This window comes from Aspergillus japonicus, assembly GCF_003184785.1.
Source record: "Aspergillus japonicus CBS 114.51 unplaced genomic scaffold BO86scaffold_28, whole genome shotgun sequence".
In the NCBI taxonomy this organism is placed as follows: Eukaryota; Fungi; Ascomycota; class Eurotiomycetes; order Eurotiales; family Aspergillaceae; genus Aspergillus; species Aspergillus japonicus.
In genome coordinates, this window is record NW_020291665.1 from 96954 (window position 1) to 114775 (window position 17822).

Here is a 17822-nt window from a genome sequence, read left to right on the forward strand (position 1 = left end):
CGTGCTCGCCCACTCGCTTTCTTTGTTTTGTATTTTCTTTCACCTTCTCGACTCCGGTCTCTCACTTCATAGCTACTTATCTTCCTCAATCTTACTTGGAAGAAGTTCAAGTCTTCAAAAATTCTTTCGGACAACAAACTGCGGGTGTTCGCTTGCTGGATTCTTCGCGTCTCTTCCGCCTGCCCCAGATCTACTTGGCTACTTGGCCATAAGTAGGCCCATAAGTAGGCCATTCTCCAGTCGCGATGGAGGCCCAACAAACCTCTAATCCTGCTTCCGTCAGGGTCGCTTTCGAAGGCTGTGTAAGTGTCCTATTGCTTGGTCCGCGCGCTACTTTTCGAGGTTGCAATGTTATTAAACACACTTCTCGCAGGGGCATGGCTGTCTCAATGACATATATGCATCAGTTGAGAACGCTGCCGCCCTGAAAGGATGGGATGGCGTTGACTTGGTCATCATAGGTGGCGATTTCCAGGTGAGTCTTCCGCGATCGCCTCGCTTGTTCTCAGTAACAATCCTTTCCTCAACTGAATCTCCAGGCCGTCCGCAATGCCAATGATCTTGCCTGTATGTCTGTGCCTCAGAAGTACAGGGAGTTGGGCGACTTTCACGAATACTACAGTGGAAAACGCACCGCACCCTATCTGACTATCTTCATCGGAGGTAACCATGAGGCTGGCAATCATCTCTTCGAACTTTACTACGGAGGATGGGTTGCCCCGAATATTTACTACTTGGGTGCAGCGAACGTCCTTCGGTTCGGTCCCCTCCGCATTGCCGGCATGTCTGGTATCTGGAAGGGCTACGACTACAGAAAGCCGCATTCGGAGAGATTGCCTTATAATCGAGACGATGTTTCAAGCATCTACCACGTGAGAGAGCTTGATGTTCGGAAGCTACTTCAGGTTCGTACCCAGGTTGACCTGGGCTTGTCTCACGATTGGCCCAAGCAGGTTGAACTGTGCGGAGATTCCGAGTATCTCTTCAACACAAAGAGAGGCTTCCGTGAGGACTCCCAAAGTGGTAAACTGGGCAACCCTGCGGCCAAGTACGTTCTTGACCGTCTACGTCCGGCCCATTGGTTCTCCGCCCACTTGCATGTGAAGTTCGCCGCCATAGTCGCTCATGGAGAGTATGTTACCCCTGAACACCCGGCTGCTAAAAGGAAAGCTGAAGCTCCTCTACCCGATCCTTTTCCCGCCCCGGGTGCTTCGCACCAATTCGGCTTGGACGGTGCTATCCTCACGGCTCTTGCGCTTCCCGATGATAATCCCGAGGCCGGGCGTACTCTCCCAGCTCGACCTGCCGCGGAACAAGAGCCTTCAGACCACCACGGGACCGCGGAAACAGCAAGCCAACCCTCGGCTGTCGACAAAGGAGATGGGGCCCCATCTGAGAAGGAAACCCCCAATGAGCCCAGTGATGACCAGAGTAAGATTTCAGCATGGAATAGTTTCCACACCGTGGCTGCTGAAGCTGAGGCGGCTGAGAACTCTCGATTTCTGGCAGATCAATCCCTTCAGTATGCAGCTCTAAAACCGAGCGTTTCGCACGATCTGACATGGAAAAGAATCGAGACGAGCGAGGACGGATCCGGCCGCCTCTACACCGGCATCGAACGTGATAGCGCCAACAAGAAGCTGAAGATCGAACACAAACCCGAAGCCGTGAAGAACTCCGACGAGATCGATCTCGACCTGGACAGTGACTCCGATGCGGAAACGACTCCTCACAAAGTCTCTACTCCTGTAGCTGGACGGACCGACGAGCCCTCTGCTAACGAAGCAATCCCCAGCGATGACTCGAAGACTACTGCGCAGGCTGACCCGGCTTTGCCGGCTAGTGGTACTGACATTCCTGAAGATCTTCGCAACCAACTTCCTGCCAGCTTCGCCCGCCCTCAGCCCGATCCTTACCCATTGAACGGACCGTTGCCTGATGCAATTGCCAACACGATCACTAATTTCCTGGCACTTGACAAATGCCTTCCTCAACGCCATTTCTTACAGCTGCTTGAGATCGAAGCTATCTCCGACCAAGAAGGCATCAGTGCCGAACGCCCTTACCGTCTGCAGTACGATAAAGAATGGCTAGCAATTACGCGTGTCTTCGCTGACGACCTCCAACTCGGAGACCCGGCCGCGAAGGCCCCGGCTGACAAGGGAGATCAGGTATATAAGCCGCTGATCGAGGAGGAGGAGAAATGGGTGGACGAACACGTGGTTCAGACTGGAAAGCTGGACGTCCCCGACAACTTCACCCTAACCGCCCCAGTATACGATCCAGCTGTCCCGCTTAACACGGAGGAACAGCCCATCGAGTACACTAACCCGCAAACCGCGCAGTTCTGCGAGCTGATAGGGATCGAAAACAAATTTCATATGAGTGACGAGGAACGCCAAGCTCGCATGGCCGCAGGCCCTCGACCCAGTGAGTTCAGACCACGGGATCGAGGCCCACGTCGTGGGGGCTTTGGGCGAGGCCGCGGCGGTGGCGGCGGCGGCAGATTCCGTGGCGGCGGTGGCGGCCGGGGTGGGCGTGGGCGTGGTGGTGGAGGAGGAGGAGGAGGAGGAGGAGGTGGTGGTAGTGGCCGCGGATTTCAGCACTGAAACACACGACTCTCTGTTCACCTGACCGTGGGTTGAACCAAGGACGATCTCATTTATGATGCTTATTGTCTCTCAGTATTGGGTGTCGTGCAAAGGAAGGCGTACTGGGAAGGAGGGTTCTGCTTTTAGTGATTGCTCAATGATTTCTATGGTGTGATGCGTTCGACTTGATAGCTGGGGTCGACGGGACAGCTCTTCGTTTTCACTCTGCCGTTTCGTGTGTAATATGAAAACAATCCTTGTCACTGGACAAACGAATACTGACTACATTTTGCTTTTATGAGGCAATCAATTCTCATCGGGTTCATCTGCACTTCATTAATGCTATCTTCGATTGATTTTCTGAGTCTGAGAACATATAAGTAATTGATGACAAAGCCTCGAAAGGTCCAGACCACAAGCCACGAGCCGATCGAGAATCGAGCCCAACTTCAACCCAGACAGCACAGCCCATAGCAAAAGATCGCATCCCCTACTCAATCTCCTCGATCCTCGGTCGTAGACTCGCCTCTCTATTTCCAGCCAAAGGATCAATCCTCAGCCCCGCAATCCGATCCCCAAGCCCCATCCTTGGCGCCCCATTATCATCCTCAGCACTCCTCGACGATGCCCCAATCCCCCACAGCAAAGCCTTCTCCAACCACGCCTCCAGACTCTCAATGACGACGCGCACATGGCCCCGCACAATTGGATCCGTCTCCCCGCTCTCCACAAACATCAGGGTCCGCAGCATCCGCGGGATATTTCCGATCACGGTCGAGCCTCCCCCCATCTCACCGGTAGTACCCTGCTCGGCCAACGAGAACCCGAATCCCAGCGCGTCAGCGCCTTTCTCCTCGCGCACGGTGTCCATGGCCTTCAGCACGTCGGACAGGAGCACGACGCTGGCGCGGCGCAGGATCGCGCTCTCGGGCTCTGGCTCCATCGTCAGCGTGGCCAGCGCGAGGTCGACTGCGGCGCCGACGGTCGAGACGCCCAGGCCCAGGATGTTGGTACGGATGGCGGTGGCGAGGATGGAGAGGGCCGACGCGCGCACGCGCAGATCGTCCGGTTCGGCGTCGGATTGCGAGCCCGCCGCCCAGGCGGCGATGATGTTTTCGTAGTGCGCTAGTTGTTCGGGGGTGGGGTTTGCTTCGTCGTCGTCGTCGTCGTCGTCGTCGAGGGAGTTGGTGTTGGTGCTGGTGTTGGTGTTGGTGTCGGTGGTGTTTTGGGGTGATGGTCCCAGGGACCAGCCGGCGGGCATGATGATCTCCTTTGCTTCGCGCTCCTGTTTACGGGCCTCGCGCTCCTTCTTGCGTTGATCGGCGGCGAAACGTTCGCGACGGGCCTTCTGGGCCTCGGGCTTGTGGGCGCGGCGGCCGGCAACGGTGATCATCCCTTCGCCGAGGAGGCGGGCGGGCTCGCCCGTGAGGGCCTCGTCGAGGTCCTGGACGGTGCGCAAGAGGGCCTCGCCAATTTTCAGGCGCTGGTCGACGTGCCCGCCGCTGGCTTCGGGGCGGTCGATGTAGCGGTCGACCAGGGTTTTGAGGACGGTGCGTGGGTGGCGGGCGGCGAGGGTGCCAATGAGGTTAATGGCGTTCAGGTAGACGAATTCGTCGTTCGTGAGCGGTTCGTCTGAGGGGTCGGTGAGGACGGAGAGGAGGAGGGTGAGCGTGGATGGGATGTCGAGGACCGGGGAGGATTTCTTGATCAGGCTGGAGAGGAGTGAGAAGCCCTCGGCCTGGATGGGAGCGAGGTCGGAGTTGAGGTTGGTGAGTGCGCGGCGGTGGGTTTCGAAGTCGGAGATCTCGGAGGAGGTTTTCGCGGTACTGGAGCTGTCGCTGGACTGCTCGCTGAGTTGGATCTCGGCGAGCATGGCGGCAGTTGTGCCGGCCTTGGATAGTGAGTTAGGGAGGTAGGGGATGAGTTTATCAAGTTTGGATTTGATGCTTTCGAGTACTGGCACTGTTTCTGGGGAGGTGGTGAATTCGGGGGATGCGAGGACTGTTGACAACAGACTGAATACGGCGGGCAAGGATTCAGTCGAGTCCGATTGCGGGTCTGCTTCTTGTCCGGCTTCTTCGGTGTTGACAATGCTGGCTAGAGACGAAAGGGACATTTTCCCGGATGTCAGATCGGTTCTCTTCTTCTTTCGAGTATATGCTCCGTGGAGCTCGCCGTCGATGATTTGTTTGATGAGTTCGAGCACCCTAAGAGGACGACGAGAGAGTGTATCCTTGAAATTATCGAGTAGGGTTTCAGCCAGCTTAGCACTAACTAGCTTGTGAATTACATCGGAGGGGTCTTCGTCCTCCGGTGTAAGTCTCATGCTGGTAAGGGTTGCTGATTCGTTGGAGGGTTTCACAAGCCAACGCTCGCTGACATAGAGGAAGATATCGCCCGTCCTTTCCTCGCTATTAGAATCGGCACCTAAGACACTTAGGAACAGCTTCGCCCGCGACTGCAGATTGTCCACGAGCCGGATAATGTTACGGCTTGTTTCTGCCGGATCACGCTTGACCAGCGATACAGACTTTTCAGGTTGTATGCCGTAGGTCCAGGCAGAACCCCCATCCCAGAGCAAATTATCGACTAGCTTCTTCAATGGCTCTAGTCCGCCTGACAGACCAAAGTATGCTTGCAAGATAGTCAGCACCTTCTCGTGCAGCCCGGTCTCCTGATGTTCCAATGCATAGCAAACCAGTCCCCAGAGGGGAAGAAGGACTGGATGGACGATTCTCTTGACGAGGCCTGGATTGGGAGGCTGGAGGACTAGGCTGGTCAGTCTGTCAATTGCCAGCATCAATACTGCCTCATCCACCAGAACCTGTCCTGATGAATCGTTAGACTCGTCTTCACGAGTCAGCCATAGTCTCGAAGATGAGCTGAGGCTGGCGGTGAGCGCCTCAAAGATAGGTACTAAGAAGATGGAGTGGCCTATCGTTCCACGAGACCCGTACGATCGCTTCGATAAGATACCATTACCAACGACGTATGCTGCGGTCTTCCGCAGATCCGGGTCTTCGCCATCTATCAGGTCCAACAGCTGTGGAGCAATCGTATTAAAGTACTCATCCGCCTCCATTCCTTGTGGTACCGATGATAGTAGACGGGATGTTTGCATGATTGCTTGTACGGTGAAATGAGGGCCATTGGACACTTGGGTCTGCGACTCGACCCCAAGGGAAGGTGCGAGCTGAGAAGCTAGAAACATCATGGTCTGCAAGACCCCGTCTGGCCGGAGGGGTATTCGAGATAAGAAACCAGAGACAACTGATTTGAACCATGGTGCTGGCTCCGATTGAAGAAACGGCGAGAGGGTAGAAAGGACTACCGTGCTGGGAGTTCTGCCGAGGCTTAGTAAAATGAAAAAATACGCTCCTGGTAGCAGCTTACTCTTCGATCAGCTTGGTAAGGCCATGACGATGATATAGCCTTTTGTCATCAGGCAACCCTGTCGAATTGTAACCTAGATCCGAAAGCCCGCTGATCATATCACTTAATATACGACCACGGACTACAGGCTGGATACTCGGTCGAGGGTCAAATACTATATCTGTAAGTGCTATTATAATCTGCTCGAGAATGGTTTCGTCCTGCGGCCTCTCGTGGACAGGAGCTTGATCTTGCTGGGCGATGACGCCTGCGGGCAAGACCGATATGACTCTTTTCTGAAGCGGGATCGCAACTCCCCGCGAGAGCGAGGGGTAGATACCCTCCAGAGAGATCAAGTCCAGCAGCGCATGGAGGAGCCGCCGTCGCTTGGCATCTTCGAGTGCAGCATCTTCTGCGTCTGCCGTGCTCTGACGAAGGGCCTCGTTATCGGCATCGTTCAGTGGTGTCACAAAGGCGGTATGAACGGAGTTCAGGATCTCCAAGGCCTTGCCAATGACAGTCCTTCGTTTCGACACGTCTTCCCCACATGTCTCGGAGCTGTTGTTGCCTAGCAGAATGTCCAGGAGGGACTTTCCGCGATGTTTTTGGATTTCCTCTTCACACTAGGTTAGCCTCGACATCAACGGCACGGAAGGACGGTCAGGTCTGCGTGCCTCTTTGGAGAACAGGGTCTAGAAACCTGGTGGCAGCCGCAAAGGCTTCCTTCACCCGAGGAGATTCCCCCATGGTTCTAGAGACGGGAGAACTGGGGTTGACTGTATTATCATCTCCTGGAATTGTTCTTTCTTCCTACCTCATGAGCGAGTGAACCGATGGAGAGATTATCTAAGCGGGCAGGGCGTGACGAGCGGCTTCCGCGTGCTTCCCTGACTAACCGGATAGGGTTAGCGACCGCCACTGGTGGGTTCCAGATTGATTCTTCAAGACCCAAACTTAGACCGAGGCTTGACCACATTTTACCCTGCAATGATTTTCAGGGACTGGGACTGTATGGTATGGTATGTACTGGTTAGGTCTTTCTTTCTTCGATTGAGACCAGCTGGTCAGCAGCAGGTTGGCCCTGACTAAAGACTAAGAATGATCCTAGGCACAAAAGAGAAATGTGAAAGAGCTCCTCCAAGCATGTTACTTCTTATTGAGTCACTCAGTCTAGCGGTATTTGGTGCCTGTGTTTTGAGAAGGGAGAATGAAAAGGAGTAAACTCGACTGTCATCGGCTAGTATGTGAACCATAAGCCGGCAGGGCCACATTGGTATAGCCGAGCTTTTACCAAGAGCGCTAGGCCGAAGCTTGTAAAATTGCTTAATCAGTGGTCAGTGAGTGGACTGCGACTAGAACCCTGACTAGATCCAACCAAGTTGCATCAACCCAAGACCAGGGAATCTGCAGGCGAGCCGAAGGCGCCATCGAGACCCTGAAACGCAAGCCGATGGACCACTACAGGTAAGACAAGCGGTTCGTGGCTGTACTGTGTGCCGAAGAAAACCCCTATCATGGTCTCTGCATTGCAATCGATATCAGGGTCGAGTGATTGCAGGAAGGTTCAGCTATGCCGTTAAAGCTTAGCCTGGACTTCATGTAGAGTGAGCCCGCAGAGTGAGAGGTATTCGCAGTTGACAAAAGGGGTACAGTACGCACTGTGAAGTTGGCAGTCCGGTGGTAGGCTCACACAGCAGGACTATATAAGACGTCAACATGGTGCTCGATTGTGATGAACAGTCCTTGATCATTCATTCGCTCTCTCATCACTCTCTACCACTTTCCTTTCTTTCATCTTCTTTCTCTATAGAACCACTTTCCTTAAACCACCATGCCTTCCTTCTCTTCTCTTATGGCCTACAGCCTGGCTGCTGGGGCTACGCTTGTGTCCGCTTCCCCTATCGAGGCTCGCGGCAGTTGCACTTTTACCACGGCTGCTGCGGCTAAGGCGGGTAAGGCCAGCTGCTCGACCATCGTCCTCGACAACATTGCTGTTCCTGCCGGGACCACCCTGGACTTGACTGGCCTCAGGAGCGGTACCCATGTCACCTTCGAGGGCACCACCACTTTTGGCTATGAGGAATGGGCAGGCCCCCTGATCTCCATGAGTGGCACGGACATCACCGTCACCGGAGCCTCTGGTCATCTCATCAACTGCGATGGCTCCCGCTGGTGGGATGGTAAGGGAACCAGCGGAAAGACCAAGCCCAAGTTCTTCTACGCCCACGGGCTGGACTCCTCCTCCATCACCGGACTTGAGATCAAGAACACCCCTCTCATGGCCTTCAGTATCGAGGCAAACGATATCACCCTCACCGATATCACCATCAACAACGCTGATGGCGACAGCCTTGGTGGTCACAACACCGACGCGTTCGACGTGGGCAGCTCGGTTGGCGTGAACATCATCAAGCCCTGGGTTCACAATCAGGACGACTGTCTCGCAATCAACTCTGGCGAAGTATATCAGCCCCTTTCTCCGGCCCCCTTTCTGATCAAGGCAGGTACTAACCCATGGTCTACTGCTTAGAATATCTACTTCACCGGCGGAACTTGTATCGGTGGTCACGGCCTTTCTATCGGCTCCGTGGGTGGTCGTTCCGACAACACCGTCAAGAACGTCACGATCGAGCACTCCACCGTGTCCAACTCCGAGAATGCCGTCCGCATCAAGACCATCTCCGGCGCCACGGGCTCAGTTTCCGACGTCAAATACACGAACATTGTCATGTCCGGCATCACCGACTACGGAGTGGTCATCCAGCAGGACTACGAGGATGGCAAGCCTACCGGTAAGCCTACCAACGGTGTGTCGGTCACCGATATCACTCTGGATGGCGTGACCGGTAGTGTTGCCAGCGGTGCCACGGAGATCTACCTCCTGTGCGGTAGCGGTAGCTGCAAGGATTGGACCTGGACCGATGTCGAGGTCACTGGCGGCAAGAAGTCCAGTGCTTGCAAGAACTATCCCTCTGTTGCGTCTTGCTAAGTGAGAGAAGCGTCTTCGGCTGAATCTGGAGTCTGTTTGCTCTAGTACACGCCCATTTTGGTGACTCACAGAGTCTCTTTTGTATTTCAAGTCATGTCAGTCATCTACTGTACATACATCTTTTTGAATTACCTATCTTATATAATCAGATACTCACAGTATATAACTGTTTTCTTTCAATCACTGAGTGTACAATTTCAATAGAGCTTCCAAATCTCTCGTCAAACCCTAGAACAGGACATTGCCTAAAGTATCGACATAAGAGGTAAGAACCACCTTCTAAGCAGCTTACGGACTCGAAGATCCACAAACTGTGTATTTGAGCCAAACTTTGGCTAAGCATTATCCCCAGAACGTCAGACCATACCATGGTTCATGCCTGACCGCAAAAAGTCCGCGGCAGACTACGCGGCACAGGTAACACTCACAACCTGAAGGATCACCGAATAGATTAATTGTCTCACTCCGACGGAGCAATGTCGCTGGAATCTGAAGCATATAGTATCATGCGGGACTAGAGACTGCCCTCCTTAAGTCAGCGCCAGCGCTAGTCTCAGCTTAGCGTCAAAAGCCAAAGTTATTTAGAGTGTACCGAGCCCAAATTGAGTAGGATCGTGTCGATCATGTTCACAGGCTCCCATGCAGACTCACCTTGGAGCTTGCACTATCATCCAGGGCAATCCTGCTGATATGGACCGATGGTTCTGTAGGCCGCGTAGATCACCATTTTGGGAAGATCGGTATAGCCAGTGCACACCCACGATACAGCCATTCCGATTGTGAAGACTATCTCCAGAACGGATCATTGGACGAGGAGACATGTCTTCAAGGGCACCGGAGGTAGAGCAGCGGTGTACTGTACTGTACATTCTGTTGCCCGATGCTTCATGTTGAGGAACAGATAGTACGCACTCGACCTTGACCGACTGCTCAGCTCGAACTGCAATATAAAAAGAGACACAGTGCCCCTCTACTCGGCTTTTCTCACCAGCATTCCTCAAACTTCATCAGCTCAAAGCAGCTCACCTCTTGCAACCTACCTCTCGCTCTCCACCGACATCCCAGACAGTCACAATGGTCCAGCTCATCACCCTCGGCTTCCTCCTCCTTGGCGCCCTCGCCTCCACCACCCAGGCATGCACCTACTGCCAATGCGAATTCGCCAACAGCGACCACTGCTGCGTGTACTCGGTGAGATAGATCCCAAACCCCCCGAGCAACCTGCCCCTTCGACCCGGAATACAATGATGAGAGCGTATCGCTAACGCAATTCGTGTATCATATCCAGGACGCGAGTGTCGGAGAGTTGGACTGCGCGTCTATCTGCGCTAACGCTCATCGCGCGGATGGGGTCAGCAACGCGGATGGCACGGCCGGCACGGCCTGCAATGCTGGGGGCAAGTACGAGTGTATCAGTGCGTTCACGGCGCTGGATCGGACACCTTGCTATACCGAGTAGAGCCTTGAATTTCAGGGTTGAGAGGTGGTCGGTAGTTGAGTTGTGATGTCGTCTTGGGGGTTTGTATAATACAGGGGGGGGAGGGAAGCATCAATTCGAACTTAGACTCATTTTTGTTCGTGGTAGGCAGATATCGGGGGCATCATTGTGCGCTGGGTGAACGCTGCTTTGAGGGTATAAGGGGTTATAATCCAGCCTACCCTGTGGAGCAGTTTCAGAAGCAGAGAATCGATTATTCTTCGTGATCAGGACAACTTATGGGCATTAACATCACTCAGGATGGGTATATAGCCGTCCAGTGGACTTAGTACACCAAAGCGTGACCGGTTTGACTTTTAAAGAAAAGTGCATATGGAGGTGGTGGGGAAAGACATCAATTGATAGGTCATAGTTGTTCATAATATACAAATGTGGTGGGTATCTCTATCTTCAAATTACAGTATCTGCAGCGGAACAGTTAAGGACACTCGGTTTCTTCCCCACGCACCCGGGGTCCGCCAACAAATATCGACCTTCAAGGCATACACCCGGGAGATGAAGCAGTGGCTGAAACTTGGAGGGTAGTCGAATTTACCAGGAAGCTCCACGGGCACCTGGATTGTGGATCTGAAGATCGGCGAGGTTTCATCATCTGTGTTCTTCTGCTGCCACTTCAGCGGGCCGGGCTGCATGTCTGCCAACGACACCGGGTATGTATAATGGTTCTGGTGGCGGCCCCAGGTTACGGGATCGGTCAAGTCGGGAAAGTCTGACCAAGGCTTGACGCCGAAGAAACTGGTCGCTTGGAGTTCGACTTTGATTGCTGACAGTTTGGGCGGAGGGGCACCGGAGAGGGCTCTGTAATGTAGGTCGATGGGTACCAGGCGGAAAGGGATTGCATTTGGCGCTATCGCGGTGGGCTGGACTGCTTGGGCTGACAAAACACCCTGGGGTGCTCTGGAAAGACCCCGGGTGATTGTAACCTCTCGCCGCAGGCAATAGAATTTGCTTTCTCGTGGCACGAGGGCCGGGGCGCGTTCCACGCGCAACGGACGAATGTGTATCGGGTGCTCCCATTCGGCAATCGGGGCTGTTGTCCCGGCTTTGGAAGGCTTTTTGCTTATTCGGAGAGAAATGTGATAGGCAATGGAGGCTGTTTCAGGAGCCATATCATCCTTGCCGTGTAATGACTTTTTCCGGTGGCCTAGTGTCCCGAGACTTGGAGGAAGGGAGAGATGTTCTTCCTGTACTTGCTCATGACGGCAACTATGCTGGCAGGCCTGGAGTGGTAGCTTGCAAGGAACCACAAACTCGAATGGCAGGCAATATTCGACTCCGGCGTCAAGGGCTTTGCCTGCTGCTTGTATGGAGGGATCATCAAGAGGCTGGCTCATGTGCAGAAAAGTAGTTGATGCTGTCGGTTGCGGTAGCGGCACTGCGTTCTCGCTAAGGTCCACCTGTACGTTCACCTTGCCTGCCAAGCTGTTAGTGACGGGCACTTGTCAGAATAGAAGATGTAGTACCTTCAAGTGCAAGATTGAACTGGGGTGGAGAAGAGCTTCTATGACTGGTGATCAAAACACAACCTCCGATCGTCTCCCCAATGCTGAAGGTTTGGGAAGGGGTTTCCAAGTGAAACCGAACGCGAAAGTTGGATTTGTGAAGCATTGTATCATTCTATGCTTGTTAGTACTTCAAGACATCCTTGCATGACTTCGCTTGGATTTAGTTCATGGTTTTATTGTCTGGATCATTGAACGCTCGGCAAGTTCATTGACCTTGCCGAACTAAAATCTAACCTCACCGATAACGTCGCTCGGTTGCTGGTTTTATTCTGCTTTTGGTACTCATTACAGTGGGCATATTGATACTGGCATGTGTCACAGCGACAGATTATAACCAAAGCAGCCTTGGCTTCATAGTAAAACTGTTGCAAGGAGTACATATGAACTTGCTATAGAGCTCATCTGGGATCGGCTGGTTGCGGATATGCCGATGCTGAGTAAGGCATGCTGTCATCGAATCTCCTGCCGGCGAAAGATCAACTCGCCGATAGCATCCGCCACAACTCGTCCACTTCACAATTGAATATTCGCACTGGGTCATTGAAGCAATTCTAGTATTCATGCCTGTCGTCAAGAATCCACCGAAAAGGCTCAACAAAAAATCTGTAGCGTATGTCCTGGCTTTCCCGAATGCGGGTACAGTGTCTGACTGACCCATTTGGCACAGCTGCAATCGCTGTCACTCTCTCAAAGTCAAGTGCTCCGGTGAACAGCCTTGCTCAAGATGTCGGCAAGCTGGATGTGGGGAATCCTGCCAGTATGCCGTTCGCGACAGAAAGCTCAAAGTTCAGGAAAGGTACCGTACCTTCCCTTTTCCCTTGCTTCCTTGCTTCTCACATATCACTCTTTTCTGATCAACCACCCTGGTCAGTTATATCGATGAGATTCTCTCCGAAAATTCTCTATTGAAGGAGCAGCTGCGCGTGCTCAGCACACCTCATAGCTCTCCCTCCAGCTCTGTACAACTCCCTGTGCCGTCGTCAGAAACTTACCCCACAGTCCAGAACCCACTCATCGGAGATCGCGCCTGGTTCTATCCATACGACTCATCCGCCCCTCCCATCTACATGGGAGAAGCAGCATGCACAGCATTCTCGACGCGGTTGCGTCAGTTTCTCACAGGAGACCCAAAGACAGCTCATGTCGCGCGTACCCAGTACACACCTGAGTCTTCCTTGCTCGAAGGCGCAAATCAGTGGCCTGGACTCGCCCAAGCTCGTCTTTTAGTCCGCATCGCTTTCAACCAACTGAGTCGTGTCTACCACCTGGTCCTTCGCAAATCAACCCTTGATCAGCTGGAGTCTGTCTATCGGACCCCCTCACTGCAAGATGACCCCGCCTTAACATGCAAGTTCTTCGGGCTCTTTGCGCTGGGTGAAGTATATTCCTCCCGGTCAAGTGCATCGCCCACCAGCAAGGTCCCAGGAACGAAATACTACGTTCGAGCAATGAGTCTTATACCCATCATGCCGGAGCGGCCAGGGATGATACACGTGGAGAGTCTTCTATTGTTGGTAGGAGGTCTCCTACATTGCTTGTGCGAAGGACAATCTAACCGGCTCCTAGTCTCTATACTCCTACTTCCTCAACAGAAGACATTCCGGGTATATGTTGATAGGCAGCGCGATGCGTTTAGGTCTAGTTCTCGGACTTAACCATAACATTCCCGTACAACAGTGTGCGAATGCTATAGAACGTGAACACCGAGTACGACTTTGGTGGGCAATTTACGTGTTTGATCGGATGTTTACCTCGAAAATTGGGTTTCCATTGCAGATCCGCGACGAAGACATCCATGTCGACTTGCCAGCAGAGGTTGCTGATTCCACTGCCCAGGAGCAGTTCTCAGATACTGCATACCTAGTGGCTAGCATTCGACTGTCTCGCATTATAGGGCAGACGGTAGACAAGATTTATGGCAGGAAGCACCACATAGAGCCATTCCTGCAGCGAGAGCAGCAGTTGCTACTTGCTCTACAAGATTGGCTACAATCGCTCCCAGAACATGTACGGTTACGTCAGGAAGACAGCGTACCTCCCAAACACATTGTCTCTCTGCATCTACAATTCAATCAGGTAGGCATCCGCCTTTCTTTGAAATGAGATATATTTTCTCATCACAAGCATCAGTGTGTCATCCTAGCCACCCGCCCGATTCTACTTCACGCTCTTTTCCAAAGCGGCCACCGAGAACCCTCTGAAGACCTTCCACAGCCCGTGATTACAATCAGCGAAGCATGCATTCATGCTGCGCGGCACTCACATTCTTTGATCATTGAGGAATGGGTTAATGGCTCCTTGCCAATGTACGGCTATTTCTACGCCCAGTATTTGTTCTCATCATGCATCGCGTTGGTGATCTCAGGGCTCCTCCCCTCAATTGGGAACCCTGCGGACCTGGAGGCCCTGGAAACGGCAACCGAGATCTTACACCGAATGAGCGACCAAGGCAATCTCGCCGCTTCTGAATTTCATGAGAACCTTAAGCGCGTTAAGCAGGCGTTGCCCACCAATTCGGATGATGCACGCGAGGGACAAGAGCCCCGTAGCCATGCACCAAGGCTATCTATTCCATCGGTCCAAGCTACGGTCGCAGACCCGGAAATAGAGGGTCATAATGACGGAGTGTTGCCCCCCGTAAATTATACTACGGAAATGGCATTCCTGGAGCCAACGATGCAGGACTTCCTTGGCACGTCGGATTACGATATCAATCTTGTCAACCCAAACGATCTGCAGATAGACGGCACAGACAACTTCGACCTGTGGCCTGGGATTCTGTGGACTTCGTAGGAAACGTCTAACATAATCTTTTGGAATACGTTCCTATCAATAAAAACTACTACCGCGTATGCTAAAGAAACGTCATCATGCGCTGACGGCTTATTTCCTTTTGGCCCAGCCTGAACTGGAATAAAAGGACAAAAAGGCGAGGAGAAAGAGGATTCAAGACAACCATCTGTTGTAACAGTCTCGACGATCAGTGCCCATCAGGGCAGTGCTGCGACCGTTTCAAGGTATGGTTCTAGTGCACAGACGAGATCAGCTCGTGGGATACCTATTCTGACGAGCAAGTGTCAGGCGTAGGTCAGCCCTATTCGATGACATATTAGACGCAAAGATGTTATCTTCAACCCCGCATCTGATACAAGCTGGGCACAGATCGACAATAAGCAAGTACAGAGGGTAGGGGTTTCTCCCCCGTCATCTTCATTGCTTTGTGCAGCCTGCCCATACAGATACTCATCCATTTCTTCATCTATCTATGTTTATTTCACCATGGCACTGCACTTGCCTCCGAAATACGTTTTCGCTTCGGTCCTTATCGCCCTCGGTGGTTTCTCCAACGGCTATGATACGGGCTCGATTGGCGCGTTGCTTTCCATGGCACAGTTCAGCCAATCGATAGGCCCGCTGTCCCCTTTTCTGTTAGGATTCACAGTCGCGCTCATGATGCTGGCGGGTGTCCTTCCATCTCTTATAGCCGGCCATATGGCGGACCGATCTGGTCGATTGCGAATAATCTTGCTTGGTGCGGCGTTGTTTGCAGTTGGGTCACTTCTTCAGGGCATGGCACCACGGCTGGCGCTCTTCATGGCAGGCCGAGCACTAGCTGGGGCCGGCCAAGGGATTTTTCTCGGACCCATGAGCGTCTACATATGTGAGATCGCCCCCTTTCGATTCCGCGGCGCTCTCGCGGGATTACCGCAGTTTTTTGCCGTAACGGGCACCTGTGCTGGCTACTTTACCTGCTACGCTACCGTTGCTATTCCTTCTAGCATAGCATGGCGACTGCCGCTGCTTGCTCAATGCGTGTTTGCCTCTTGCCTGGTCATCAGCTGCCTTACTCTACCTGAGTCCCCCCGCTGGTTGATCCTCCACGGCCGACGCACTGAGGCTCGACGCTCCTTGCAGCGTCTACAGTTTCCTTTGGACGAAGTCGAAAGCAGCTTCACCGCGACCGAGCACTTCTCCAACCTGTCGCCCTGGCAGAGTTTCGTGCTGCTATTTTCTCGAGCGTATCGACCCCGCACTTTGTTGGGACTATTTGTCTTGGGAATGGTACAGCTTTCGGGGATAGACGGGGTTCTGTATGTGAGTACTCGGTCTTTTCAATGGAGACAATTCTCTGCGCTTCCCTTGCAGCCACGAAAGTGAATAACAAGAACCCAGTACGCGCCCACCCTGTTCGCCCAGGCCGGCCTATCTTCCGCGACCGCCTCATTTCTGGCCTCTGGAGTATCCGCGATCCTAATGCTGGCCGTCTCTATCCCCGCCTTCCTGCTAGCGGATCGCTGGGGTCGTCGTACATCGGCCATAACGGGAGGGCTTGTTCTCGCGACGTGCATGCTTCTCATCGGAGGCCTGTATGCTGCTGGGGTGGTACATCAAACCGGTGCGGCGCGGTGGGTGGTTATCACAGCAGTCTATGTATTCGGACTGGCATATTCGGTCAGCTGGGCAATCATGAGCAAAATCTACGCCAGCGAAATCCAACCAGCCCATGTGCGCGCGTCCGCCAATTGCGTGGCGCAAGCGTTGGCTTTTGTAAGACTCCCTCGCTTCCTTTTCTGTCTTGCTTTAGGGTATTTGTAACTCCTGACACGCGTGCTTATTAGTTCACGAACTGGTTGGTCGCAATTATCACTCCAATCATCCTGGATAAATCGCCCTTCGGTGTGTATTTGCTATTCGGTGGCTTGGCGCTAGGCACCGTTGCCTTCCTGGCGGCTTATATGCCCGAAACCCGCGGCCGGTCTCTGGAGGAAATCCAGGTCGCGTTCCAACAGCCAAGTCTGCAACTGAGGGACCTGAAGCGATATGTGCGGGAGCTTGTCACTTTGCGGGCTCGCGGCAACAACTAGACATTGTGGACGCTCTGGGTGGAAGCAAGTGTGGTCGGGCACGCCAGGGGAAAAAGGCCGTGGAGCCTTCAGGGTCCATTGAGTGGGCCTCATCCTCGACTGCCACAGCAAAGTATAAGCTTGGGCCTGCAACGTCAGGGTGAGCCGGTGTTCGAATTGATGGATAATCTCGTTTCATTACTCTTTAGATTAACTTTGAACTCTCTCGGTTAATGTCAGAGTGAGGGGTCCTGTTTCTGCTGCAGCCCGGGTGAATGTCGGAGAAAATGATGCGATTACCGGGCGCAGAAGATGCGTTGCTAGCTCGACCATGGTGCAGCGGAGCTCAGGATGACCTTCACACAGGCCGAGGGATCTGAAGCGTAAAATCGTTCAAGCCAAGCTCCATAGAATTCCATCAGTCTTGCGAATTGCACACTGCTCTCAGGTCATGCTTGTCTCGAGGGAAGGCGCCCGACAGAGGTGTGGGGTGGCATGATTCAAGATGGAAGAGTGGATCAATCTTAAATGATGACAGTCAGTGGTTAGTAGAATTTATCCACAAATTAACAAGAAGTCTCCGGTGGCACCCCACAGTCCAGCCATCCGCGAAGCTTGGACTGATTGGGTTCTGGGGGTCCAGAGTCCTTCCGCCATGGCGAGGCACCACTTCGCTCCGATACCGTTGTAATGATATCTATGAAGAGGGTGGTCTCGATACCACGCACCAAAGATTGGTTCCTGCATAGGTATTCCCATACACAGGTACAACGGCCAGATTATCACCACCCGAAATAGACAAGTGCAGAGGGGAAGAAGAAAAAGTAATTGTAGAAAGTTGTAAGTTGGAACTTGGAAGGGAAGAAGAAGGAAGATGCGGAGAAGAAAACCCCGCAGTAAGAGCACCAGCGGGTCTAACCCAACGGGGCACTGCCCCTGTGGAGGATCGTCAGGCCGCTTTCCCCGTTGGTCTTTTCTCTTCTTCCATCATCACTTCATCTTCTCACTAGACTTGGTCGGCCA

The 17822-nt window shown here is 53.1% G+C and overlaps 7 protein-coding genes across 7 annotated transcripts; 5 read left to right on the forward strand and 2 right to left on the reverse strand.

The window, feature by feature from the left end:
• Positions 1–245: 245 nt before the first annotated feature.
• BO86DRAFT_400145 (RNA lariat debranching enzyme) lies at positions 246–2634 on the forward strand (the record flags this gene model as incomplete). The annotated part of the gene is made up of 4 exons (XM_025673688.1): positions 246–302; positions 374–475; positions 540–2320; positions 2394–2634. The coding sequence occupies 4 exons, from the start codon at positions 246–248 to the stop codon at positions 2632–2634; spliced, it is 2181 nt and encodes a 726-aa protein (XP_025527073.1).
• Positions 2635–2961: 327 nt separating this feature from the next.
• On the reverse strand, positions 2962–6771 carry BO86DRAFT_448560 (RTP1/Tango6 family protein). Its single transcript, XM_025676655.1, has 3 exons — positions 6638–6771; positions 5985–6579; positions 2962–5935 (listed from the first exon to the last, which is right to left on the reverse strand). Exons 1-3 carry the CDS (start codon positions 6708–6710, stop codon positions 3082–3084), a joined length of 3522 nt encoding a protein of 1173 aa, XP_025527074.1. The 5' UTR covers positions 6711–6771; the 3' UTR covers positions 2962–3081.
• Positions 6772–7527: 756 nt separating this feature from the next.
• On the forward strand, positions 7528–8959 carry BO86DRAFT_431298 (glycoside hydrolase family 28 protein). Its single transcript, XM_025675761.1, has 2 exons — positions 7528–8424; positions 8494–8959. Exons 1-2 carry the CDS (start codon positions 7795–7797, stop codon positions 8950–8952), a joined length of 1089 nt encoding a protein of 362 aa, XP_025527075.1. The 5' UTR covers positions 7528–7794; the 3' UTR covers positions 8953–8959.
• A 1067-nt stretch (positions 8960–10026) lies between these two features.
• On the forward strand, positions 10027–10411 carry BO86DRAFT_400148 (uncharacterized protein; the record flags this gene model as incomplete). The annotated part of the gene is made up of 2 exons (XM_025673689.1): positions 10027–10143; positions 10241–10411. The coding sequence occupies 2 exons, from the start codon at positions 10027–10029 to the stop codon at positions 10409–10411; spliced, it is 288 nt and encodes a 95-aa protein (XP_025527076.1).
• Positions 10412–10845: 434 nt separating this feature from the next.
• BO86DRAFT_314317 (arrestin domain-containing protein) lies at positions 10846–11865 on the reverse strand (the record flags this gene model as incomplete). The annotated part of the gene is made up of 1 exon (XM_025668041.1): positions 10846–11865. A coding segment is annotated over one exon (1020 nt), but the record flags the coding sequence as incomplete, so codon positions are not given.
• A 650-nt stretch (positions 11866–12515) lies between these two features.
• BO86DRAFT_363306 (Zn(II)2Cys6 transcription factor) lies at positions 12516–14748 on the forward strand (the record flags this gene model as incomplete). Its single annotated transcript, XM_025669964.1, has 5 exons — positions 12516–12565; positions 12623–12751; positions 12827–13469; positions 13522–14031; positions 14086–14748. 5 exons carry the CDS (start codon positions 12516–12518, stop codon positions 14746–14748), a joined length of 1995 nt encoding a protein of 664 aa, XP_025527078.1.
• Positions 14749–14956: 208 nt separating this feature from the next.
• Positions 14957–16606, forward strand: BO86DRAFT_102095 (general substrate transporter). The gene is made up of 3 exons (XM_025665861.1): positions 14957–14972; positions 15043–16050; positions 16129–16606. Exons 2-3 carry the CDS (start codon positions 15235–15237, stop codon positions 16549–16551), a joined length of 1239 nt encoding a protein of 412 aa, XP_025527079.1. The 5' UTR covers positions 14957–14972; positions 15043–15234; the 3' UTR covers positions 16552–16606.
• The last annotated feature ends 1216 nt before the right edge of the window (positions 16607–17822 follow it).